Raw genomic sequence first — 26,311 nt, 5'->3', positions numbered from 1 at the left:
ATGACTCGATATGCCGACCTAAGACAGCGACCCAACACACCGCCACACATGAACACATCACCCCATGCCCATGCCATGCGGTGCGTGTCTTGGCCTCGGCCATCGGATCTTGGCGACCTGTGGCCCGAAAACGTCCTGGGCCACTCTTCGTCCGAGAGTCATCGTGATGATGATGATTATGACCTCAGTCATAATGGTATCCTGGTGGCAAGCCGTTGTCGTCTTCCTTTTTCCTCTTCTACTTTCAACCATCCGGTCACGCCCGTCGTCATGCCATGGATCTCATCGACATCGACAAACTCCCTCATTCACGATCGGGACGATCACTCAGTGGCCCCTGGAAATGTTACAGACGAGGAAGAAGCGCGCAGGGGCCTGGGTAGGAGCGCCCGCCGCGATTCATTAAAGATCATCTCACAGTCATCGGACATCACCTCTCTGTTATCTGTGTTCATTGGCTTGCAGCCCCGTATCAATATATGGCTTCAATATTCAGTATTCTACCCTATTCAAAGTATTTGGACGTGCGTCGTTAAGCAGATATATCATGAATGAATCTTAAACTGTTCTTTTGCATCACACATAATTTTTCAGTTAGATGCTGTAGTACCGCCTCATAAATATAGACGGAAAAACAATAAGGAGTGAATAACTCAAAAAATTGGTCGATATTCTAGGTTGTTTGAAAGGCAAGCTGGAATTTGACACAACAACACAAACATTTTAGCAATACTACCTTTTACTGAATGAGCATTGTCTGTGCACTTGGATTGTGTAGAGCAACACGAACGGTATGTATGCGATAGAGCCCAGTAATAAGGTATTTAACTAAAATTACCGAATGAACTTTTTATTTTTACTTTAATGGCTAACTTTGTATCTAAAAAATGAATGCCGGCAACGAAAAACTCAGTCCATTTTTTATACATTTTTTTTTTCGTTATCTCCGATGCAATTAGAAATATTGTCAAAAGTATGCATCTTAATCTCGTAAAACTGGCTCACCGCAATGCACACTTTCAAAATGGCGTCGCTTTCTCTATTTTATGCCGTAGAAGCAGTGCGCGTTTTCTTCGCCACAATACCATGAATAGCGACGCAATGCACTTCTTTAAGATGGCGTATTTTTTACATTAAATATTTCGAACTGCATTGCAGGTAATGAAAATTTAAAAACTGGACTGAGCTTTTTTGTTGGCGGCCTTTATTTTTTATAACATAATGTTGGTCCTTAAAGAATACAACGTTTATTAATTCATTTTAGTTAATTCCTTAACTACTGAGCTCTGTGATGTACAGAATGTCCGTCTTGCTGCACATTCCACGCGAACAGATTGCATCGGCGTGTCTCTGGCAGGATTTAAAAAAGACAATCTGTAAACAGTTGAAAACAAAAAAAAAAAAAAAAAAGAAAGAAAAAAAAACACGGTATGAGGTAGAATGTAGTGACGTCGTTGAGTCTGGGCCTCCAAGATCCAGGAAATTTCGATTAAACTCATTCGCAAGTCTTCAGCTGACTCAAAAATTGCTTACCTAATTTCATTTGGTTAGGTACCCCATTAGCAGATCGTCGCTATTCTTTTTTGTTTGTTTGTTTGTTTTTGCGGAGCAAAGCAAATACTAGCGAAAATATCAGTGTAATAACGCGTACAAAGCTTCTTCATATCAGCATCTAACCTATAATTCTGAATTCTAAACTATTTTATTACATTCTGTCTCTAGATAATATGAACTTTTCACAGTTCAATACAAGTTTGATTCTGCGCAGCAGGTTCTGAGTTACGTATGCACGGTTTCTTCATTTCTTGATATTCTTTTTTTTTATATAATATCAAAGAAACTGCGTTATCATCAAGTTTAATCATTTTTTTCAAGGAACTAGTTATAAAACGCATTTTGATATTCGAAATGTATAAGACAACTCTGTTCTACCGATGTTACTAACGGATCAAAATAAGTTAATATTATTTATTTATTTATTTATTTATTTATTTATTTATTTATTGCTCCGTGTGCTAATTACTGCATAGCCTATCCTATTTCGGCGTGAAGAAAAATGCGAAAGGAAATAAAACTTTGTCATGTGCTCATAATGTAGGGCCATAATAGTCATAATATCGTGGAGGTACGCGCTGTGCTGACAGATACGGTGAACGCTATGAGGGGCGGAGCGATATACAAGCGCGTACGCGCACGCTGATATACACGCGCGCAAGCGCCGTGCTTTGCTCCCAGCTGTATCTGGCGGCAGAGGGAATTGTTGAAGCTGCCGTCTGGCCACCCTGTCAACATCCGAGGGGACGCAGCTTATTTTTATGCCCATCGCCGGTGGGGATTATTTCCAGTGCTCGGGAATTCTCCACGATTCAAAGTATGTCTTGAGACACCTGTTTTGATCTGCAAATCTTCATTTACTATATAGCTGCTGAAATGTGCAACAAAAAAATTACGAACAAAATGCAGCTCCGTGTTCATCGCGCGATTATATTCACTGTAGGACAGGCTACGAGCAGCTGGTATACGTGTTGAAATAACCAAGGGAGTTCGCACTCCACGCTCGGCAAACTGAAAGATAAGCTTAGGACGCTCTACTTATCGCTATAGACCACATATATAGCTGATGTATTGCAAGTTTATAAAGCTCTGGTGGTATTCTCGTATTTCGTAACGGAAAAAAAAATTGTCACTTGGTTAGGAGTCAGTGTTACAATGTGAGGAGAGGCGTCTGCTATAAACCGAGCAGGAGACTGTTTCCAACCGTCGTTACTGTGGCAACGTCACGTCCCATGGTAGTTCGCGGTGGTCGCGCTCCACCTCTCTGTCGATACGGCGCGTCGCTTGAAAATTTTACCGAAGTGCACTGCAACACGTATCACTTCAGCATGTTGGATACTGATTGTAATATACGAGCTGTAAACAGGTGCGCATTATGCCTTCGTTAATTCATCATTCCTTAAATAATGTATTTTATTGGGCTACTTGGCTGGAGGCGGGGGGGGGGGGGGGGGGGGGGGGGCAAATATTATCAGCCTGTTCATCAGTGAAGCCTTGGTTAACGAACTCTGACGTTATATATTTAGCGAAGTAGAGCACACGAACTTTCATTTTAGCTTATAGTCTCGGAAATACCGCAAATAGCGTGAAGCATCGCGGAACGAGATGCCTTGAGTAAACGGGAGTGGGAGGGTGAACTCTGTTCTGTTATACTTGGCGAGGAAAGGAACATGATGTTAACGTATCTGCGTCTTTTTGGCATGATGAAGTAAGCTGTTGACCAGTTTTTTTTTTTTTTTTTCTTTCTTTTTTCTCTGCGCAGTGTCGGGTAAAAAGTACTCCTTCCTGGCCGAGTGGAACGACGCGAGCACCTACACTGTGAGGAACTTTATCCTCAACTTCTTCACCAGGGATTCAACAGTGGAAATGGTAAGCTCTTGTTTTGCATCATTCTTGGCACGGTCGACCGCACTGCTAGTTGAAGCTACCGTGTCAAGTCAATTTCGACCGCCTGGGGTTCTTTTACTTGCACTGGCATCGCATAGAACACGGGCGCGCTTGCTTTTTACCTCCATCGAAAAGAGGCCGCCGCGACCGGAATTCAATCCTAGCTGCATCTTTGGGCACTGCAGCCGAGCACCCTTTTAACCTCTACACCCCCGCGACAGGGCTATGCAGAGCAAGAATGCAAGCAAAAATAAGTATTTTAATACTGTGCTGGAGTTTCCAGCTTCGATCCCGACCGCCGGCGGCTGCGTTTCGAGGGAGAGGCGTCCGTGTTCTGTGCGACGTCAGTGCACGTTAAAAATCATCTACTCTGGAATTGCCCTGCTTTTTCTACTGGACGCTCCGAGATCGAACCATACCGCCTAAACTACCGCTCCCTTCTAGAAACGGATGCTGACACACAGATAATATTTGCCAAGTATGGCTCCCTTAGTGGCCTGGTCAGAGCAATATGATTTGAGTGACGACCTGTGCATACAATGAAGTTTATGCCTACTCCCCTTTACACCCATCCATGGCCATGAGCCTTCCTATCCAATAAGGGACGTTCAATCAATCAATCAATCCCCAGGTGGTCGAAATTACTCCGTAGCCCTCCACTACCGGTTCCCAATTCTCTCTTTCCAATTTCATTCACACCTTCCTCCTTTCTCTTACGGCACGGTTCAGGTGGCCACAGAACAAGTGCGACAGAAACTGCGCCTTTCCTTTCATATGAACCAATTATTAATTATTATTAATATGTCATGGTGGAAGCAAACATGAATGTAGCGCTGTAATAGAAAGCGAGGTCACAAAATGAAACAACAGCATGGAGAAGGCAGAAAAAAAAAAAGTCAGGTGACTCCACAACAAACTTTAATTGGCTTCGAGATCGAGCAGAGTCGCCACCTTGCGGCTCAGTGGCGAAACCTACTCAGTGTGGATGCGTTTTTGCGTCGCGTGCCAGCCCGCAGTGATTTACGCGCGCGTGCGGCGTGTACAGGAGTGTTCTTGTTTGTTTCGCGGTTCCTGTGAGCTTTTGCTTACCTATATGCCTCTTGCAAAATAAATATGAACAGTCTATAACCCCACGCTTCATTAAAAAAAATATACTTGTCCGTATCGAGCATGTCATGCTTGGATAAGGACATCATCCATCGTGGTCTTTGGCGCAATGTCTCAAACGAAGTGGTACTGTCGTTACCGCCGTGTCAAAGCAAAACAGGTCATTGCCGTCAATAAAAGTTAATGCAAACACTCAGAAATCGCATATTCCCGTTTCTGTTTGGAATACCACAGCTACTAAAAATATGCCACCGTAGACTGCTTCATATAGCAGAATGCAGTTTGAACAGACCACTCTATGCCTGCTATACCGTCTGTATGCACGATAGAGTTGTGTGAGTACTTCGTTTTTTTTTTTTTTTTTTTTTTTTTTTTTTTTTTTTTTTTTTTTTTTTTGCTTTTAAACTTATGTCGCGGTGTCTCAATGGTAAGGGCGCTCGACTGCTAGTTTCGAGAACGGGGGATTCAATTACAACAGTTTCGAAAGGCGTTCCTCTGCTGTGGGATTTGACTGCACAATAAACAATCCCACGGGGTAAATGTGGTGTTAATAACGAAAAAAAATTAAAACGACACCAAAACCAGCCTCTGCAATCATCCATCATAGCCGATGCTGCTTTCATGCGTTAAATCCGGGCCAATATGCATTTCTTTTTTTTTTTCTTTTGTTGTTAAAGGCTTCTGTGCATCCGTAAAGTTTTAGTGAGCACATTTTGCTTTAGAGAAATGCTCGAATGTTTGGGAAACATATTCCCTGCACCTAATTGTTACCCTAAATATTACATAATACACCTAGATCAATGTACTTTACTGGTAGCCTATTATAATCATTATAATCCCTTTTCGTCCAAGTGCTGTCTTCCGACAAAACTCGTCATTTCTGACAAGGGGAGTAAAACAGTTTCATTCGGGCTTAAATACCAGTGTTTAGTTGGGGAATAAATATATAGTCGCATGATAAGATGACATCCATTTCTTTCTGAATAGTTTTATATCCGGCATCTGTTTTGGAAGCAATCCTAATATTCTACTTCGCATAAGATTTAGTCACTGCTAAATAATTAGTGATAAAGAAATTTTCTGCCTGTAAAATTGCTTCCCAGAACATGACAGTGCCCATGCGCAGTTTATAACGATGTCTTCGCAGCGAGTAATTTGTAGCCTGCACTTTAACGTTCCTGAAAATTAATCGCTGATTATTGTAAATTCTGTCAAGTATGTAAAAGTTCTCTCACACGGTGAAATTTATTCGCATTGCAAAACAAAATAATTACACTACTAATTTACCGTTATATATTAATATCACACACATCGGAAATCCCTTATATTTTCCTCGGTTTCAGGAAATCATTTACAGCTAGTGGCGCATGCATTAATACACTATCACATTCTATGACAGTGGCCGCAAAAAGCATCTCGGCAAATTCAATCCACTCAGCGCTGTACACGTGAACAATCAGCTTTCCTGTGCGGCGAGGTTTCCTGTATGGTGTTGGCGTGATCTCATTTTTGGGGAATACTTGTGCGTGGTTGTCTGGGGGGCCAGAGTTGATGTGCACTCAGTCTAAAGCAACTCGCTATGCAGTGCGCTGCCAATTCTACATTTAACCTGCTTAATCCTCGAGTCAAGTACGATATAATGAACCAGGCTGCCTCGATTCAATCTAAATTACTGCAGGTCAGTGCACGAACCTTATATCTGCGTGGGCTTGACACTAAATTCGCCGGTCTCACTCGCATGAGACACGTGCAAACTGTTTAAAAGTCGATAAGAAAAACAAAGCTGTCATTAGGCAGGCCCAAGCATTAGGCACGTGAGCGCGGTACAGCGCAAGAAACGTGCAAAGTAAATCTAGAAGACTGGTGGTGGCGTGCTTTGTTGTCCTAAAATCTGCTCTTCTTCTGCTGCATTGGCGAAATCCTTGGATTTTTTTTCTGCAATATTGCAGAAATACTGCAGAAGACACGTTTTCATCGCCAACAAACCCGCCGTAAACTCGGAAGCAGGCCTACGCAGCGTGCGTTTCTGCGAGCGCCGCCGGCTGCCGATCCACACTGCCGGAGTGACGGTGGCGCCACCTCTAGGTCGATCTCGCGGCGAATACTAGTATGAAAATAGTCAAATCTAATAGAGACGCCATATCTGTGGGTTAAAGTTTTTGGATGCTTTTGGCAAGAATAATAAAAAAGAAAATGTGCTGTTTTTGCGGCGGTGACTAAGAGCATTGAGTCGGTAATCGATGTATGAGGAGAAGCAGTCCTATATCTCTTATGTAAAGACTTGTGGAAATAGGTTTTATGAAACAGACAACTGCGAAAACTGCGGCGAAATGGCAGACGCGGAAAAGCTAGAGTAAACCTTATCAACCTTGCACCGGCCGTTCAGTTATAATTGGAAAGCTCAACTTCAGACCGTCTGCAGACAACAGACAGACCACTGATAGTCAGCCTATTGGCAGCTTATCTTTCAAGCTGCAGCGTGTGTAGGCTAACCTGCAGATGAACGATCGACTCAGATCGACTTGAAGACACGTCGGGTGTTCCTGCGTCGTACCGAGTGCGAGAGCTGTGGTCTGCGCGATCTGTACGCGGGCAACGTGGTGGCAATTCTGTCCCGGCACCTTCGCATCGTGGGCTACGCGGACTCCCAGACAGCCGCCTTCCTGGGCCCCAAACACGAACGGTAAGAGTACACAGCGTATATACCGAAAGATACCTTTTTATTTTTTTTATTTATTTTTTTTTTTACTGTGGAAAAACAGGAAGACCTCGGTGTGGCTTGTGCAGGTGGGTCGTACAGCACGGAAAAGGTTAAGCCTTAATCATTAGATGAATAGTTAACTAATACTGACTAATCTACTTTATTTTTTTTTTTATTTCAAGTAGCATTATTATATTGAGAAATGGAAGGCTTTCGACATTAACGGTGCTTAGTTAGTTATATTGGGTTTTATGGCGCAAAGCGACCAAAGTTATAATAAAAAGTGCGTCAACTTTTTTTTTTTTTTTTTTTTAAATTTTGATTGGCAATCTCTCTCCGAATATAAAATGCCAAAATATGCATTTGAATGCTTGTTGGGTCGGCTATCGCGCTTTTCACGTTAATAAAACTGTTGGTCGCTGCCTGTGGTATTTTCGCCATAATTGTGGCGAGTATAAGACATCAAATACAGAAAGAGTGTCTGTACTTTATGCATGCGAAAGTGAAAGATCTTATTTTGTATCCTTGCAATGCGTGAAAGCCAACTAGACGACCGTTGAGATGCCCATTTTTGACATTTGATATTTCTAGCAACACTGCCGGTTAAGAAAATTTAAAACGGCAGACACATTTTATCTTGATGGCTTTCGATTTTGCAATATCATTTTTTCCCTTCAAATCAGAAATAAAAAGCTAATGAGTCTGTTCCATTAAAGGGCAATGATATTTCTCCGCTAAGCTTTGACCGCGGGAGTCCATTCACGCCATCTGCTGAAAGAATGATTGCGCCAACTCGCCGAGGTTCTTTGTGTCTCGAACTTGCAGGGACGCTTAGACTTCACTTCAGACATGTCATGTTTTGTTGATTTGTGGTCGTGACGGAAAGACGAATTGCCCGAGCAGAATTCGATATGATGTAGGCGCAAAACTGGAAGCTTCATGGTTGATGTCCACTGATATCGAAGTACAAGATAAATTCACAGGCAGTCGTGAGATTTGATCCCACAAATATATGAGATCGAAGCATTGCCTGTGCATTTCGCTTTTACGTTGGCTGCGCTTTCGCACTACGTCTTTGAATTTGATTTCGCTGTTGAAGCTTTCCCGGGAAAGAGGGTGGAGGAGGGTGGACCCAGTTATGGGTTGTCGATGGAGCCTCGTAGTTTGGACATGTGGACACACAGAGACAGGGTATGTTTTCAAAATGTTTCATTGCAAAAAGACAACTTGGAGGTGGTGAAGGGTGGCTGTTCCTGGCTCTACGGGGCTGGGACGGTAGGTCAACGCCGCTTGCGGTGGGGGCTAGCTAGCCGCCAAATTTTTATCTGTTGTAGGCCGTCATTGCACACGCCATCGTTTAGGTGGTGGACGACGGCGCGCGTCTTTCTCTCCCTCTTCATTTTCGTCCTTCTCTACTTTCTCTGCTCTGTCTGCACGAGGCAGCGGAGGTGGCTCAGCTACAGAGCCAGTAGCAGGCCCGTGCATTTTCATTTTCTTCTTCCTACAGCCACAACAACAACACAACTTACTTGTACTTCTTGTTGTTGCGACTGTAGGAAGAACGAAAAGAAAATGCACGGGCCATCTACTGGGTCTGCACTAATCATTTAAAACTTGAGCGGAGGATTTACCCACCCCCGGACAAGCAATTGGTGAAGGCGCAGGAATGCGTCTGGCGACGATTGCAGACTAGATGTTTCTTCAACCAATACGTGTTGAGCAAAATCTACCCGGGCATTCAGCCGGAGTGCAAATGGTGTCAGGAATTGGCAACCTATGACCCCATATTATGGAGCTGTAGCATAGCACCGCCACCGGCGGATATTATGCGTGATCCTTCCCTCGAGCAGTGGGAGGCCGTGTTGGCCAGCTCAGACCCGGTCGTCCAGACCAGGGCCGTGGAGTGGGCCACCCAGGTCGCCGTCAGCCATGGATTGATGGCCATCTAACGCGGAATCATCCACACATGCTCACTGACGAAAATAAAGCTTTTCCATGTATCCATGCAGCTGAGCCACCTTCGCTGCCTCGTGCGCACAGAGGAGAAAATAGAGAAAAAAAGAAAGGAAAAGAAGGGGGAAAGAGAAAGACGCGCTTCGCAACAGCCGTCGTCCGCTACCGAAGCGGTGGCGGATGCAATGACGGCCTACAACAGGTACAACCGTTGGTAGGCTAGCCCCCGCCTGTAGTGAACTAGAATCTAGTTCACTTACCCCCGCTGTTTGCGGCGGGGACTCACCAGTCCCAGCCCCGTAGGGCCAGCAGCGGCCATCCCTCCGTTGTCCATCATTTGTCCCTCACTCTACTTGGACTTGAACAAGCGCGGAATTCGATTAAACGCACGAGCACCTTAAAGAAAAAATGTCGCGCACATCAACACTTTGTTTTCGTGTACGGTGTATTCTTACACCGTGGTTCCAAGTAATGCTCTGCCTGTATGCTATAGCGCACTGCGTCTGTAGCATTGCAGTCATGTCTCCGAATTGCCATTCTCAACGGCGACTGCGAACGCAGCGCCGTGCTCGTGGTGAAACCGGTAGGCGTGCGGCGACTGGGGGACGTGTGGGCGGCCATCGAAGCCACGGATGCTACGGTATGCAAAGCACTGATGCTCCGGCTGACGCCACAGGACGCCAAGCTGCTCAGCGCAGACTCGCAAGAACCGTAAGTAATGCAAGCATTACGGCTCACTCTCGCCTTACCGTCTAACATGACTTGAAGGTTATCATATCAGGTATACCCGACTGGGAACAAAACAACTGCTTTAACTCTGTTTATTTTCGCCAAAACACTGCGCCGAATTTATGAACTTATTATCTAATCGAAGTAGCCCTCGATCCTGCACCAATACGCTTTGTCCGTTTCAGCAGAATGATCGTGATAACATTGGAATAGCGCTAGACAGTGCAGGTATATTCCTGGCGGTGAGACGCAAGCTCATCAAACGCTTGTCTTATAAACTGTTTCACTGCAGTTCAGTGTTCAGCCTTCCAACGAACGTTGGCCCCTCGAACAAGTAAAGATGTTGTGGAAGGTAACTGGATATACAGTATAATCTTGCAAACTATTTTTATACCCTGATGTATACCAAAGTATGATCAACCTCAACGTATTTAGGAGTCGTTTTACCTGCCGAAAAGATATATGGAGACAGAAGAAAAACAAAGTCGCTCAGTTCAGTAACAGGACAGGGCACATATACTATGTTTTCTGTGTATCGCCTTATGGCGCCAGACTTGTGAGCTTTTAACTCCCAGTCTGCCGGCAACGGTCCCTTATATGCCATGTGTTACGACGGAAGTAATGCATTCACTGAATTTAATTCGCCGAAAGAAGAGCTAAAATGATCCAAGTGAAAAGATGGACATCTCAAATGACGTTTCAGGGATCTTATACTGAGATGGAGAGGGTTAATACACTGGTGTATTATTCACTTCCTTGATTGATGCATTCCACATTTCGCTCGCTACAGCAGTCGTTCGATTGTTCCTATACGCCTACCACATGTATGGATAGAGATACGGAGCATGCGCGTCTTACTTTCGGTTAGCAGAAAATATTAAATTTTTCTTTGTTTGCTCTCCTCTTTTTCGTACTCAGAGTCGACTTGAGTGTCCTGGACTGTCCTGCAGTGTGCATTCAGCTGCTGGGAGAGAGGGTGCTCGCGCGTCTCAGAAGTCAGCCGGTGGCAAGAAAAGACGGCGACGTTGGGCAGGTGGAAGGTGCCGTTGCCCGCAGTAGTAATTACTACGTGGCTATTTATTTAATTGGGTTTAAAGCGACAGCAACGAGTACGAATTGAAGTCGGCGTACCATATGTCATCGTACTACGTCATTCGAACAACACACATGAAGCTACTCTCAACACAATGACGCCTTTATAAGCTACGCAACATTTACGAAAAAGCTAAATGCAGTTTTCGTCGTGTTGCGGCAATAAATTTAGGGCTCGGATCAGGTAGGAAATGCTACACCGTCAAATTAACAATGCTTGAATAGAATCGGTGACAGCGCCATACTCATGAAAACGGCGGCGAACATTCTTTCCCGGTGTAGGCGCTACGACTATGGAGTAAAATTTATTTGATTCCATTTTTTCCAGTCATAAATTCGCCTTTTTCTGCCGTATAAGTGTTATAGGACAACCATAAGAACCTTAGAATAAATTTTAACTCAGAATAGTAAATGCATGAAACGATCCTCAGTGTTTTCGCCTATGTAGACACTTCGGGTTGTGCGACACCCTGTTGCCACCCTGCATTTCTGCAGTTTATGCTTCACTCAATGGCTTTCATTTCTTACGATGCGTCAAAAGTATACTGTTTCTGTCCCCCCGTGTATACAATAGGCACGCTGCAAAGCCTGTGTTGGATCTCGAAGGACCAGTGCTCAGCCGAAAAGGTCAGTTTTTCCTTTTCATCTTGACACTAACTGAAATAAATAAAAAGAATCTTTTTTTTTTTTTTTTTGTCTTACCGCATGCCACTTGTACCGAAAATCCCCAGCTCCCAATATATTCCTACAACCGCAGTGAAGTCGGAGCTTCACTGTGACGCAGTTGCCAACGCTACTTCTAGGTTATGCAGTTATTTATTATTACAAGAAATTTTTCTGTTACGAGCCAATTATAGAAAGATTAATGAAGCCATTTTTCACAATACTCTGGAATCTAGCCTCATACGCTTTGTAGCCCGAAAACCTCTAGGCAGATGGTACGCGTTTTAAACTGCAATAAGGTGAGGTGCAATTGCCATCGCTATTGCATGTGATTCTACGAAGAAATATGCAAACCAATTACTAAACGTAAAGATCTGTGTATGAGCCCGAATCATATTTCCAGCAGTCGCAGTAACAAATAATTAAATGCTGCAAATAATGTGCCAGCGTGTATGTATACATCTAGTGAGTAATAACCTTATTTAGTCTCCGGCATGACTTAACGCGACCGGGAATATTAAAGTCTCTCAAGTGGGAACGTCGAGATCTTGTTTCTTCGCCGCCTTGAGGGCCTGCTGGACGGCCTAGAGTAGGTCGCTGATGCTGGAGCTCCGCAGAGCGGCGGGATTCGGCATTAACACTAGTCAGTTGTGCTTTACACTCCCAGAGTGTGTACTTAAGTGTGACTATATGTGTCTTGCAGACGTCTACAAAGGTGACTAAAATTTCTGCCTTCTTTCGGTGGCTGTTTACGAATTGAACGAATTTAAAAGTATAACCATAACAAAAGGCAGGAGTTCCCGTCATTTGTATGGTAATTTTAAGCCTCCTGACGTTTTGAAATAACAAATAGGACATAGCATAGTCATAGCATTCCAAGCAAAAGTTTATTTACTCATTAATCAGTGAATCAGCGGATGAATAAACTTTATCTTATTAATGTGTGACTAAGCTAAGTCAATTAGATCAACTGAACTAAGAAGGTTAGCCGTAGATAATACTAACGTTTATTATTTTTACTTGCACGTATACTACGAGTTATATATATATATATATATATATATATATATATATATATATATATATATATATATATATATAACGCTTTGGTCAAAGCCGGAGGAGCTTTGTAATTAAACGAGAGACACGAATAGAACAGGGCACCAAGCCACAAGGCATGCATTTACAGAAGCCCCAAAGCAAACTTTTCAGTTCCTCGTAAAATGCTTTCACTAAAATCCATTTGAGGGAGGACGTGTTACACTCCTCAACAGTCTTCGTGAAGAAAAAAGAACTTAACTTTAAACGGTTTGTCCGCGCTAAACACCGCGGCTAATAAAGGCTCATTTACATGTGTCACTGTATTCCAGTTCTTACCGGTTGTACATTAATTTGCAGATACGTTTCAAGGTGTCGAGGAATGCAACCGCGGAACGACACGAGATAGCTTACCTTCGTCCACAGTTTTAAAGTTGGATATATTGTTCGTTGTTTCACGTCAGTCCCAGAAATGTTCATGGTTGAAGTCCCCGATTCTTTTGAATTGGTATTGCATCACTCCTGGTGTGCGCACCTTCGTATAAGTTGTCGTTCTTCATTGATCTTCCTTTTCTTCAGGAGTCGGCTGTGCTCTTTGGAGGTCAATTCGAGCGGCGGTGCAACACCGCCGTCTTCGAGAACACCACGTGCTGCGTCATCAAGCCGCACGTCTTCAAAGACGGTTTGTCGGTTTTATAAGCCTTCGACGAAAAGTGCGAATAGATGTCTTGCCAAATGTCTCACCTTTCTATTCGCATAGCAAACGCTAAGAATAGTGTTAGTCGAAATATTTTATTTTTAAATGCAGAAACAATTAGGCTACCTTTTACAGTATCACCGTGCATCTGAGTAAAGAGGGAAGTTGAAACAAGGAGAGCTCTATATAAAAGAGACACCACTGTATCTGTTCATTCGGAGCTGTGCTTTTCTGCTTCCCCCATGGCCAGAAATTTTCAAAAATTTCTGAGAAAGAATTCTTGAACGTAATTTTTTTTTTCCCCATCGACGGTGTAAGTGCACCATAAAACTCAATATATTAGCACGTCTTCCCTTGGCAGGCTCGCAGTCTTACAGCCATTTATTTTCAAAACCGCGGCCAACTGGTTTTCTACGGCAATGCCAATGACCGTTGTGAACACAGGACAAAGTTCAGAAGCATAAAATTACTGGAGACACTTAAGCTCCGCCTTCAAGGGTATGATGCGAGAGCATTAATAGTTCCTGTCTGCCGGCTCCCCTACAGCTGCTCCTCGTTCTCGTACAGTGCTGGGCAAAAGTACAGACACCGTGCGAATTGACAAAACTGCATGTCATACGGCATTCTAGCGTTGCAGCACCTAGATTCAAGATCTGCATAGTGTATACCTCCAATGATATGCTTGCCTCCTTGTCCGAGCACATTTGTCAGGTGTGCATTTTTTTTTTTTTTTTATGCAGAAAAACAGAAATCGTAGCGGATCGCATGGTCTTTCCACTTGTGCGGAGCACTGCACATGTATATAGTCTTACACTCGCATAATGACTAAGTCCCTAGTTACTTAACGTGTGCCTCTAATACGTCATACATCCTTACTAGCGTGCACTCCAAAACTACCATGTTATTCAACTATCGACAGTAGGCGATCACTCGTTATGAATATAGCCAAGCCATACGAACGTGGCCCAGAACGTGGCCTGCCTGACTCGCCACCCAATTAAGAGCCCTGGAAGATTGACTACTATTGCACTCTACGAGCTCATATGGTCAAACCGAATGGGCAGCTCCTTCCAACCTAATGTTGTCACGTGATATCATTACCTCACATGCCCCATCGAAGAATTAGTGTTTGGCTTTATCACTTACCAATTACTAGCCGGGGCCATATATATTTCGCTCACAGTGACAACAGCGACAGATTTGTTGCAGAACGGAGCTTTGAACGTAATCGCATTAAAATTTTGTCACGTAGCCTTCAGCCACTTGCATCTATTTATCTTATAATGTTCCACAGTCACATCACAAATATTTCTTTTTTTTTCTTTTTTTAAAACGCGGTTCCTTAATTTTCCATAACGGTATCAGGAAATATTTCTTTACGTTGGAAGCGCCCACCGTTTCCATCACATGTGCACAGAAGTGTATTTGTAATTTTATTTGCATTTACCTAGTAGAAAAAAGACGGATACACATAATGGAGAGAGGTAACATTTAATACGTAACTTTTAATATCTCGTAGTTCTCTAACAATTAAAAGTACGCGTCCCAGAAAGTTTACCTTAGTGAGGAAGCCCGGTTCAGGGCCGATAATAAATAAGCATTCTTGTCGCGCTGCGCCGGCCAACCACGCTCATCATGTACAGCATACGCAGTGGGCGCACGACGTACCTGTCAAGGCGTCTACAGTACACGGAACAACGTTAGGTATATATAGCTCCTCTGTTGCGTGTTTGGCACCTTTCGGCTGTTGATAGATGGGCGCATATGCTGACGTTTCATTAGACGCCATGCAGCCGCATGCGACCGTCCGCACGTAGCGGAGAATTCGCTCCATAACACACCAGGTAACATATGTATCTGTGTGACTCTGTTACCCTAACTTGCCGAAACACAAAACGCGCTCGCGCAAGTGAGAAGACCATTAACAAGCTTTAGGTGTGAGTGCGATATGACGAAATTTATTTATTTATTTATTTATTTATTTATTTATTTATTTATTTATTTATTTATTTATTTATTTATTTATTTATTTATTTATTTATTTATTTATTTATTTATTTATTTATTTATTTATTTATTTATTTATTTATTTAGAATACACCTCAAAGGCCCCAGGAGTGGGTATTACATGAGGGATAGCGGCATAAAATCAAAGTTACACATTAGTTATCAAACATAAATTATGTTGTCTATGAACTTTTTAAAAGATTGCGGATTGGAGTGGAGCACGGCTTGAGGGGGAAGATCATTCCAGCCTTTCGCAGTCTGGATGAAAAATGAAAACAGATGCGCAGTAGTGTGGGCAGATGGTGGATAAACGCTTTTGTTGTGGCTGACACGTTGCGAAGTCCGGTGAGAGGGCAGAATGACGGAGTCGGATAGCTGTGAATGATAAAATTTATGAAAAAGGCAAAGTCGAAACATTTTGCGTCGAGAAGGGGTAAGTTAGCTTGAGACTTTAGATTAGATACACTAGTGAAGTAGCTTAGTTTGAGTAAACAAAGCGGATGGCTCGATTTTGTACTGATTCGAGAGTGTTAGCAAGGTACGATTGGTGCGGGTCCCAAATAGCGCATGCGTATTCTAATTTTGGTCTAACGAGGGTTAGGTAGGCCGTAAGTTTTACGGAGGGAGAGGCAAGTTTTAAATGACAGCGAAGGAAGCTAAGACAGCGGCTAGCATCGTTTGTGATTGCAGATATGTGGACACACCATGAAAGGTGGTGGGTTAAGTTAATTCCTAGGTATTTGCAGGAGGAAGCACAGGAGATTACTGAACCAAAAATTATGTAATTAGGCGGAGGGAAATATTGTTTTCGATGAAAATATATGAGAGATGTTTTGTTAGTATTGGTTGACATTAACCACTCGTTACACCAGGATTCAATGTGATTTAGATCGTTTTGTGATGCGGTTATGTCGGCAGTACTACTGATGGGGCGATAGATGGCACAGTCATCTGCGAATAAACGAATGTTAGATGATATATTATTTGACTTATTATTAATTAGATAAGGAAGAGTAATGGGCCAAGGACAGTACTTTGAGGCACTCCGGAGACGACCTGGGACTTCCTTCGCCCCTGAAGATGTAAATCTAGCCATGGTGGGACGAGGGGAAGCAGAACTTCCTTTCAATTTCAAGACAATTATTCAAAGGATAATTATGTTACGTATCGTCGTCATCATCATCAAAACTGCGCCCAATGCAATGCAATATCACTCCCGTTTACCTGGTTATGTAACCACCTTATACCTGAGAACTTCCTAAACCCCTTTTGCCCGCCTCACTCACTCACTCCCCCCCCCCCCCCTCCCCCCCCCCCTCCCCTTGCCAATTGTGTTCCGCATGCGATATATGACATTACTTGTGTCTTGAGGCATTGAAGCATCAGTTCGGAAACATGGCTTGTGAATCGCAGTGTCAATGCGTGCTTATCGCCATATAATATTTACACACGTGCAGTAATTTTGGGAAGTTGTTGAATCACTTACGCTACCTTTGTGGAATGGCTCAAAATGTAACGCGGAACTGATCAGGGACATTTCTCGGGGGCCTATATTGTGTCGGTGAGAGCGCGTAAACCCCTCGAAATCGAACTACTTGGCATTTAGGTTTCGTTTGTTTTTTGCAGGAAATATCAGCAGAGTGCTTCGGAAGATAATGAGCTCGGGTTTCGAAGTCATCGCTCTGCAAATGGTAAACACCGGACAAATGGGCTCCGTGCAATATCCTTCAATTTAAATGACATTTGCAGTATTTAGAATGACATAGGAGAGGAATCTGTGTGATTACAACCAGATTTTTTTTTTTTTTCATTAGCATGTCTATCCGACGCAGTTACATCTCCACCAGCAGAGATTAATACCGGAACTTTCGGAGCATAGCTATGTCGGAGCGTGCACCAAGCGACCGTGCGATGCGACTGCGTCTCATTTCAACTCGCCCTCGCATATGACCTATGTAACGCAGTTATTTTCCATCTACATCTCTTCGTGTATACTGGTTGGTGTCAACTGGAAAATTCAGGTGGACGCAGTGACACAGCAGTCGTATACAGGTGTGACCACAGGGGAGATCGGGAAGCTGTGTTATGACTTGTTTGGCACAGTAGGGGAAGTCGTGGCCTTGTGGGTAACCGGTAAGAAATCGTTTCTGTAAAAACAAAGGGGGAAGAAAAACTGATTGCCATTTTCAGCGCTCGCACACTTGGTGCTGCTTCCATTAATGGGTTTTTTTCGTTTAACTGAGATACGGATACAAAGGCGCGCCAAGACAGGTTATCAGTTTTCAGCCTAAGGGAAAGGTAAAAAAATACACCAGGAAATTTGTTTTTTTTTTATTTCATTATAAAAAAATAATGCCCAATTTCGATGAACAGAGCTATGCAGCGGTGAGATATGGAGCAGCGCCCGGTAGGGTATTTAAGCAATGGCGTCAAAATTTAAGCACGTGTACTGGAATATAGAATGGCACATGTTGCTTTCCTATTTTGTTCGCATTTTTTTCTTCCGAAAATAGATATGCTTAGGTCGGTACAATGTGTCTATTTCCTGGCATATCTATCAGCAGTAGCTGCAAATATTCTAGTTGGCGACACTTTTGTAGAGCATGAAAACCAAGGTTTTGTTCCTGTATTGTTCGCGGCATTTCCACTGCGTGGTATCCATTTTAAGCTATTCCTCCACGTCATTGTCTCTCATCTGTGCAAAAGCGATTATACAGCAAGTGGATAGAGAGGACTGATATCCGTGGACGAGGCCAACAACGACAACAACAACAACAATTTCATCTCATTGAGCTCACGTAGATCGGATCCGAATCAGTAGGTAGTTTATTGTTGGTTAGAGGATACTGAACAATCGGCTGTGTTCACTTTTCTTTCTGGCGTACTGGAATTAGGAATGTGAGAAGGTTTATCAATGTAAAAAAAAAAAAGCTACTTAGAACTTGGGAGGGTCTGTTTTATAACCAGAACTTCAAAATGGGATGCAGTACAAGTTATGCTAAGGGTCTTTTAAAAGAACATTTTACAAAAGCAAAAGAAGCATTTCACCAAAATTTGACTCCTTATCTATCCCCCCCCCCCCTTTTTTTTATATAGCAAATTAAAACAAAAACTTTATGCTGAAGCACTTGATGCTGCCCAAATAATTTGTTGAAGCCAACACTGTAAAAGTTGTTTACTTTTGGGGCTCTTTCTCAGTCTAACAATCGGAATGCAAATAAATGCGGTTTCGGAAACATTTCCCATCCACCTGGTGCGCTGTTTTTTTTTTATATTTTTCCCTCTATCAGCCGATTTCATAAGAAGAATGCTGAGAAGGTAGAGCTTCGCAGTTTCCCAGACAGTTTGGAGCGATGAAAAGAGGCAAGGAAACTTAAGAAAGGTTAGGGAAGATTGCAAGAAAGCTAGAAAATGTTACCTATTATTGTTTTGATGACTAGTGAACCATCTCTGAAACTGTGGAAAAATGAAACTTCAGTTTTCTCAAAGTTACATTTTATTTTTTTTTTTCATTTTAATGAAAAAAAAAACTGCTCTGAATTAATATTTCTCTCTCTCTCTCATTTTAATGTACTTATTAGAAACTGACTGTCCATGCGACTACATTGAAATTTCCTAGGTTATTTTGTGCTAAAACGTTTAAACTTAAACTTTAGAAACTTTAGAAAAAATAATAGGTTGAAATGTTCTATCTTGCAGCATATGAAAAGTGGCAGTATTAATTTTTTTTCTGCCCGGTGCGACTAAAATAATTTTTAAGGGACAGTTATAAGGAAGCTAACATGATTAATTCACGTTTAAAATAAAATTATACGTCATACTATTTTCGTGTCAATGAAAAGGTAACTTTACTCTTCGCCTATTGTTTTACTAGCGAGACTACGAAAGCAGAAAACAAGACTACAGTCGAGAAACTGTTTGCGTTTAAGCCTGCAAGCATTATATATAAATACAGACAAATTTCTAATCTATGTATGGAGTAATTTTTGAGATACAAACTTGAAACCAACAGTATATATTTATATTACTGTGTAATCTGCGCGCACTGTAGAATTATGGACTGCATTAAAGCAGCCCTTGAGTTAGCCTCGGATTCGTTGAATTGTAAAGCTTCATTTCATACGCAAACAAGTCTAACACTAGAGAACCGGCGTCGGCGACCTGTAATGCCTTTTTCATTACGTGCTACAGAATAGACGGTAAGTGGTCGGCAATATACGGACGTGTAGGCAGCATGATGACACGTGAAAGTTCGACGTTGAAACGTGACAAGTACACTTTATCACAAGCAGTGAGGGGTAGGACGCGCATGTGGCTTTGCAATATCCCATTCTCTATATTCCCACCTCTTTCTCCAACTTCCTTTTTTTTTTTTCTTCTTGAAACAGACCATGGTCTGCTCGCAGTAATTGCATGGCCGTTACTCGTTCAACAATGGCACATACTATGTCTATATTTGCACTCGTATTTCGGATTTCTCATTCAGTTCCACCTGGACTGTGCAAAAGCAGAAGAGTTCCTTCTCGTATACAAGGGCGTCGTCCCCAATTACACCGTAAGTCTGTAATTTATTTACTGGCTGTAGAGCGCGCCACTGCAAACTCATTTTCGAACCATGCATATCGCAACGCATATGTAGCAGCCGGCTTTGTACGTACAGTATTACCTGGTGAATCACCTGCTGTGAAAATTATATCTTCCTGCGCCTTTGTCGGAGCAGGTTTTAGGTTATTAATGGGTAAGCATTAAGTGTCTATGTTTGAAGTTTAGCGTCCCTAAAAGTTTTGCAGACGATTTCGTCGTAATCAAACGAGTCACCAAAAAAGGAATGTCTTTACTAAATAGAAGATGGAAAAAACTCGCCTGCGAAATTCTATGGGTAAAATTTAATAACCAGGTAATTAATTACAGCAAAAAGTTCATAAGTCAGATAGTATGGCGATGTTCGGATGTAACGTCACATTTCCGGTCACGTGATGTGTGGCAGTGTCACGTGGCGCGTGGCAAATGTTATGTGAGCGGAAGTATGGCGTGTCTGCGTGTGGGGCGTTTAAACAAAAAAAAAAAACAGAAATAAAAGATGTAAAATTCATCAGAAAATTTGTAAAGCGTCGTTTAATCGAATAGCAATAAAAAAAATAAAAAAACATACGCAGCTTGCTACAAGATGTCATTAATGCTTGCCCGTTTCTCCAGTGCGGGTACCGCAGTGATCTTTAATGTTTTTTTCCCAGTCGTTTCCTTTTATTGAGAAAGCAATACTACTCTAAGTTTCGAGCCTTCAGCGTAGCGCGGCCGATAGCCACATCTTACCCACGTGACGCTGTGACGTCACACCCCACGTGACACTAGGGTGAGAGCGGGGCTATCAACTCAAGCGGTCGGCAGGAGTTGCCAACTTGGGTCTCTCGTTTCACGTGGGACGGTTATATCAGAATCAGCCTGCTAGGACCCTGGCATTCACGTTACCCCTATAGGCCAATAAGGCACGTTCATACGGCTTGGTTAAAGCAGGGCTTTATTTGTGGGCTGAGGAAGAAGAAAAAGAGAAGAAGAACGCTCGATTACCCGCAGCTGATGCTTTCGCTCAATATTTGGTTCAGCAGCGTTGAACCCTTGTAATTTTTTTGTACTGTTACCGTACTTACCATACTTAGGTTCCATCTTATTTAAATGTGTAATTTTTAACGGGCTAAAATATACCTGCCTCTTTCCAGTCTTAGAAGCCGGTACTTGTCAAGCGACAATGTATTCTGGCGCGAACATAATCGAGCTAGTTAGGTATTGCTATACAATGGGGTATATGAAGAAAGGAAAGACGCAGAAAAGGTGTCGCTCGTGGTGGATCCGAACCGCGCCATGATGGCGGCGATCTAGAGAGTGGTGTAGCGAGAAAGAGCCACGAAACGAAAGTGCCTCAGATTAATTCCGATGCCTGCGGTTCTTTAGCACACACTGACGTATTTCGCACCTTCTCTCCGTCGATATGCGATCACCTGTGGCCAGGTTTAAATCAGGCGCACTCGTGCTCTGCAGTCGAACGTAAATCGGGTATATATTTTGCCTCATCCCCTTTTTCTCCACTCGTAGTTGAATTTTTTTTCCTGTATACCGCACCGCGTGCATGACCCCGCAGAACATGGTGCAGCAGATGTGCAGCGGCCCGTGCCTCGCCATGGAGGTCAAAGGACCGGATCCTGCAAACACAGCCCTCGACTTCAAGCAGCTCGTTGGTCCGGCAGACCCAGTGAGGACGATATCTTTTTTTTCCTGTTTACTGGTCGGGTCGTTCGTGGCGGGCATTGCTTGTCGAGGTGGAATATGCATAGTGGCTGTCTTGGAGACCGGTGAATGTGAAAAATTCATCGCGTGTTGCGCAGAAGGGGCGCTCAGCAACTAGGGGCAGGCTTATGCGCCACCGCCCACTCCCCAAGCGAGAAATTTTACATGAGAGAACCACGTTTAATCACATTATCATAATAAAAATTTCCAAAAGTACTTGGTTCATACAGTATATGAGAACGCCACGCCTCCTGCCCTATAGCCCCTTCCAAGAGCGACCCATAAATGAGGGTCTGGTAGCGACCGACGAAGCTATATTTCATCGCACGCGCTGTACGAACATTTGCCTAGATAAATTTTCATTTGTTTTATTTGGTTTGGTTTTTGGGGTTTAACGTCACAAAGCGACTCAGGCTATGAGAGACGCCATAGTGCATGGAGAGCTGTGGAAATTTCGACCACCTGGGGATCTTAACGCACACTGACATCGCTCAGTACACTGATGCCTTGCTTTTCGCCTCTACCGAAAAGTGGCCGCCGCGATCGGGATTCGATACGGCGACCTTGGGCACAGCAGTGGAGCGACGTAACCACTGCAGCACCTCGGCGTGCTTCCATTTGTTTTTCACGTGCTCGCCATGTGCACTACGTCCTGTACGCATGACCAATGCGTAATGGTCAGGATTTGTGTCGTAGGTACTATAACCAAGCGGCCTAACTTATTGCATGATGCATGATGTAATTACATAGTGTATACGCCGTTTGACAAGTTTTTTGCAGCAGGATAGGGCGATCTGTGTCATTGATTAGGGTGGCGCGCTATGACTGTGATCTTCTCCTGCTGTGTGGCCATCGGCAATCGGAGTGTTGGTAAGAGCACAATAATGTAGTGCGTGTCATCTTCATCAATGACACGGATCCCGCAAGTCTTTCGTAGTTCTGTAAAGATCTTTACAAACGAACTACAGTTCATCGCCCTGTAAATATTGCGTGTATGAAGATGCAAGCATAGCAGGGCCCTGCGTTAGCCGCATCATCTGTCAGGCATGAGTCTATTAGTTTTCTAATTTTACAACTCGTGAATTAATACGGGAAGGCCAAGAAATTAAAGTTCTGAAAAAACATTGGTACATTAGTGTTCTTTTCTTAAAAACAGTGGTTGTTTGCTTTTCTTTGGGTGCTTTAGAGTGAATCTTTTTGCTACGAATTCATATCTGAGCACGAAAAACAGGCCAAGAAACCTTAGGAAACAAAATTGTTTACAACAAAAAAGAAAGAAAGAAAAATCTCGTGCTCCTAAATAATTGAGAAATGTCTCCCAACGCCATCATACCGGTTTGGGGATCGCATTTGTACACTCCCTGCAATCAGTGTATTTCACTTAGGTATCAGACGTGCGTTCTTCTGAGAGTTTCCAGCTTAGTAGTAGTAGCATCATTGTTTAACATTGGACACTAATTTTCCTCTCTCGACAATTATGCTTCACTGCCACGTTGGCTGCTTTGCACGAGAAGGAGAGGAACAACGCGCGTACCGAACAACGCAGTACTTGGCTGCTATTTGGCTGCGCCACATACACAAGTACAGTCAACAGCGCCGCTGCCTGCTCCAATCCGAGGTTTTCTCTTTATCAGCGTGCTCAAGGCAAGACTTTTAATCCCCCTAGAAAGCACTAACCTTTCAACGCCACTGGCTAATCACGAGTTATTTTCCGCGCCTTTCTAAGCGGTACTCACTCTTCTCTCACTCAGCACACACAATTAAGACTGGGAGGGAAAATTCAGGTTACCAATTTCAACTCGTATGAGACAGAAACAGCCACAAATTATGACAAGCGAGGGCAAGAAAGAGCTGTAAAAGTAGAGGTTACAGGCCATTTAGGTGTGAATGAGCATGTAGACACGACTAAAAGGGGTTACTCTTCTTTTTCTTTTTTTTTTTTTTTCAATGAGGTTCTGGCGAGAAAGCTGTACCCGAACTCTCTACGGGCTCTCGTGGGAAGAGATCTGCACCGGAACGCCGTGCATTGCACCGACGTGCCGGAGGACTGCCGCATCGAGGTACGCGGGGCACCCTGTGCACATTTCATGTTGCTGTCTCTGAAATGTACACGCTCAGGGATTTTAGATTAAGGAAACCATGCCGACCCCTCGTTTTCGGACAAAGAATCATATATGCATGGTTTAAGTGCCATTGCCTGCCCCCCCCCCCCCCTCCCCCCGCCCCCTCCGGTTTCTCGTAATTATCCCAGAATACGCACAACTCTGCTTCTGATGACTTTCTTATATGGATTTCGCTTGCACAAAATGAAAAGGCAGCAGCTGTTAGCTTCTATTGTTTCTCTGCGCTACTGGCAGACAATGCTCCGCAAGTAATAGTTGTGCCATTCTGAGGGGTAGTTTTGCAGAAATCGCCTTAGCTGGCATGTGCAATAATGCCTGAACAGAGGCTTAAAGTATTAGCGTTTGTGTCAGCAATAGAATTCTGTCACGTGGGCTCTCAACTTTTTCTCTGCAAATGTGTACGATATAGCTACTGAGACAAAGTATTATCTATTAACTTTAGTTAATGAGAAGGGCATTCTGTTTACAATTTTTCCCTTACATTCTGTCCATCTGGCAATAACTTATGTGAGAAAAAAAAAACGTTATTCTCTTGTTGTTGCAAAGAGCGCAACTCCCATACTTTGCAAGAAGAAAGGACAAGGAACTCTTTGCATGTGGTCCTTTGTGATCGCCAGCTATACATATAAGCGCTGCCAGTGAAGAATGATGTTATTTTTGCCCTTGTTGCTGCCGGGGTTTTCTCTGAACTTAAAAAGCAATCCCCTCACTGTCCGTTGTGCTAGCCTTTCTTTCCCTACAAAGCGTGAGTAATATGTTGAAGCGAAAGTTTGACGGTGTTGAAAAGGCCCTGCAAACGAACAAAAACGAAGTTGCGGCATGACTCAATGCCTCAAGGAGGATGGCGGATCACATGCGCTCTCCCTCTTACTGTATTTTTCTTCCCTTCACAGGAGGTACAAGCACTATAGCACGACCGAAAGAAATGTACAACCATTGTTTCGTGAATGCAGAGCTAGTTGCTAGTGCAAGCACTGTAGTACCCCATCACATCAGCATCAAATTTTGTCTTTTCCTTTATGATGTGTCGTTTTCCTGTGAGCAAGCGTTCGTACCCCGTGCCAAAGCAATAGAACTCCAGTTTTCAATCAAGAGCTTTGCTCTATGACATTGGCCCGTCGTTCTTTTATCTAGTCCATTGTTTCTTGGGTGGATTCTGGAAAGCAAATAATGAGCTCATACCGTCTTCGTCAAAAAGCAATCTGGCTGCGTGCTCCGCTTGATAAGTCGAGTAGCAAAAAATTCATACCACTTCTGGAGCTGTAAACCTGTGCAAAGTAAAGGCGAGCTCCTTTCCCCATTTCTTGACAAGTTGCGATCTTCTGGGAAGCTATGTTGGCTTTAGAATACAAGCGAAAAGCAGAGCATGCAGCCTGATTACTTTTGACAAAGACGGTACATTGTACAGTATAGGGGGCGGCAGTTTTCACCTTGTTTCTTGCAGCAGTTCCTCCATTGCTCAGAGGAACGAGATATGCGTTGTTCAAAATAGATGAACAAATTGAAGCAATTTTCTGCACATCGATTGAAGTTACATGAGAATGCATTTAATAGAGCTTGCATCTGTTTTGCTCTTTGCTACGCTCACATGCCGACTCATGCATCCTGTTCTTCCCTGTCTGTTCCAATATGCATGTTATATCGCGACTCTTGAAAACGCATGAAAAGATTTATTCACGTTTACAAACTGTCGCACTAATCGCCTGCATTTGCTTTGCACAGTTAGTACCTTGAATTAATTCTTAGGCTGCAATATGTCGCTTCTTGTTACACGGACCAAATATCACGTTAATTCTTTTTTTTTTTTATTTCAGCTGGAATTCTTCTTTCACTCTGGAAAGACCTGAAGTCATGTAGAGACGAATAAATGTTTGACAGTCAGCCCGCGCGTCTCTCATTGGATGCTTTTACAATCGTTAGGATGGTACAGCATGAGTTTTCCATTGGAAATCGAGTCTTGTTTAGAGGTATACACTGGCTGGTCATCATTCGTTTTGCCGTAAACAAACGAGTAGCACAATTTATGTACTTGATGCAAGCCGAGAAGCGCAGTGCTCGTGGCATTAACGCATTGCTTGACACATTGTACGGGGATTTTGATTTCTCCATCTGCTGCATTTTAAAAGCGAAAGCTTTTACTACTCCTCTTTGTAGCTTCTTCGCCCTGTGCGCGCATTTGTCCTTAAACCGAGGAGAAACCACGTGGCAGCTATGACGTCACTCGGTCGACGCATCTGCCTAGTCACGTGACAATGATGACGTCACTCAACCGCAGCTACGCTGAAGCTGTGGCATTCGCTCTGTTAAGATAGCCTCCGCCAGCGCGTATTTCCAATCCCCTAAAACCGCAGCGACAGAACAAAACACAACAAAAAACAAGTGAATAAAGCCATGTGTTTTTTGAGTATACAATGGGGTATATAAACTAAAATTCATGCACAATAAAATAGTCTGTGGCGCAGTGGATTAGCAGTTCCT

The 26,311-nt window shown here is 43.2% G+C and overlaps 1 protein-coding gene across 1 annotated transcript; it reads left to right on the top strand.

Moving 5' to 3' along the window:
• On the top strand, positions 1 to 25,680 carry nmdyn-D7 (nucleoside diphosphate kinase homolog 7). Its single transcript, XM_084592270.1, has 12 exons — positions 1 to 379; positions 3,317 to 3,423; positions 7,065 to 7,231; positions 9,764 to 9,913; positions 10,850 to 10,971; positions 11,598 to 11,650; positions 13,304 to 13,406; positions 17,055 to 17,119; positions 19,915 to 19,983; positions 21,565 to 21,675; positions 23,663 to 23,770; positions 25,648 to 25,680. The coding sequence occupies exons 1-12, from the start codon at positions 1 to 3 to the stop codon at positions 25,678 to 25,680; spliced, it is 1,467 nt and encodes a 488-aa protein (XP_084448396.1).
• The last annotated feature ends 631 nt before the right edge of the window (positions 25,681 to 26,311 follow it).

The sequence above is a fragment of the Amblyomma maculatum genome, chromosome 2, assembly GCF_055883805.1.
Source record: "Amblyomma maculatum isolate TAMU_Amacu chromosome 2, ASM5588380v1, whole genome shotgun sequence".
Classification (NCBI taxonomy): Eukaryota; Metazoa; Arthropoda; class Arachnida; order Ixodida; family Ixodidae; genus Amblyomma; species Amblyomma maculatum.
The sequence above is the reverse complement of the archived record's forward strand: the minus strand, read 5'-3'. Positions and strand labels throughout refer to the sequence as shown.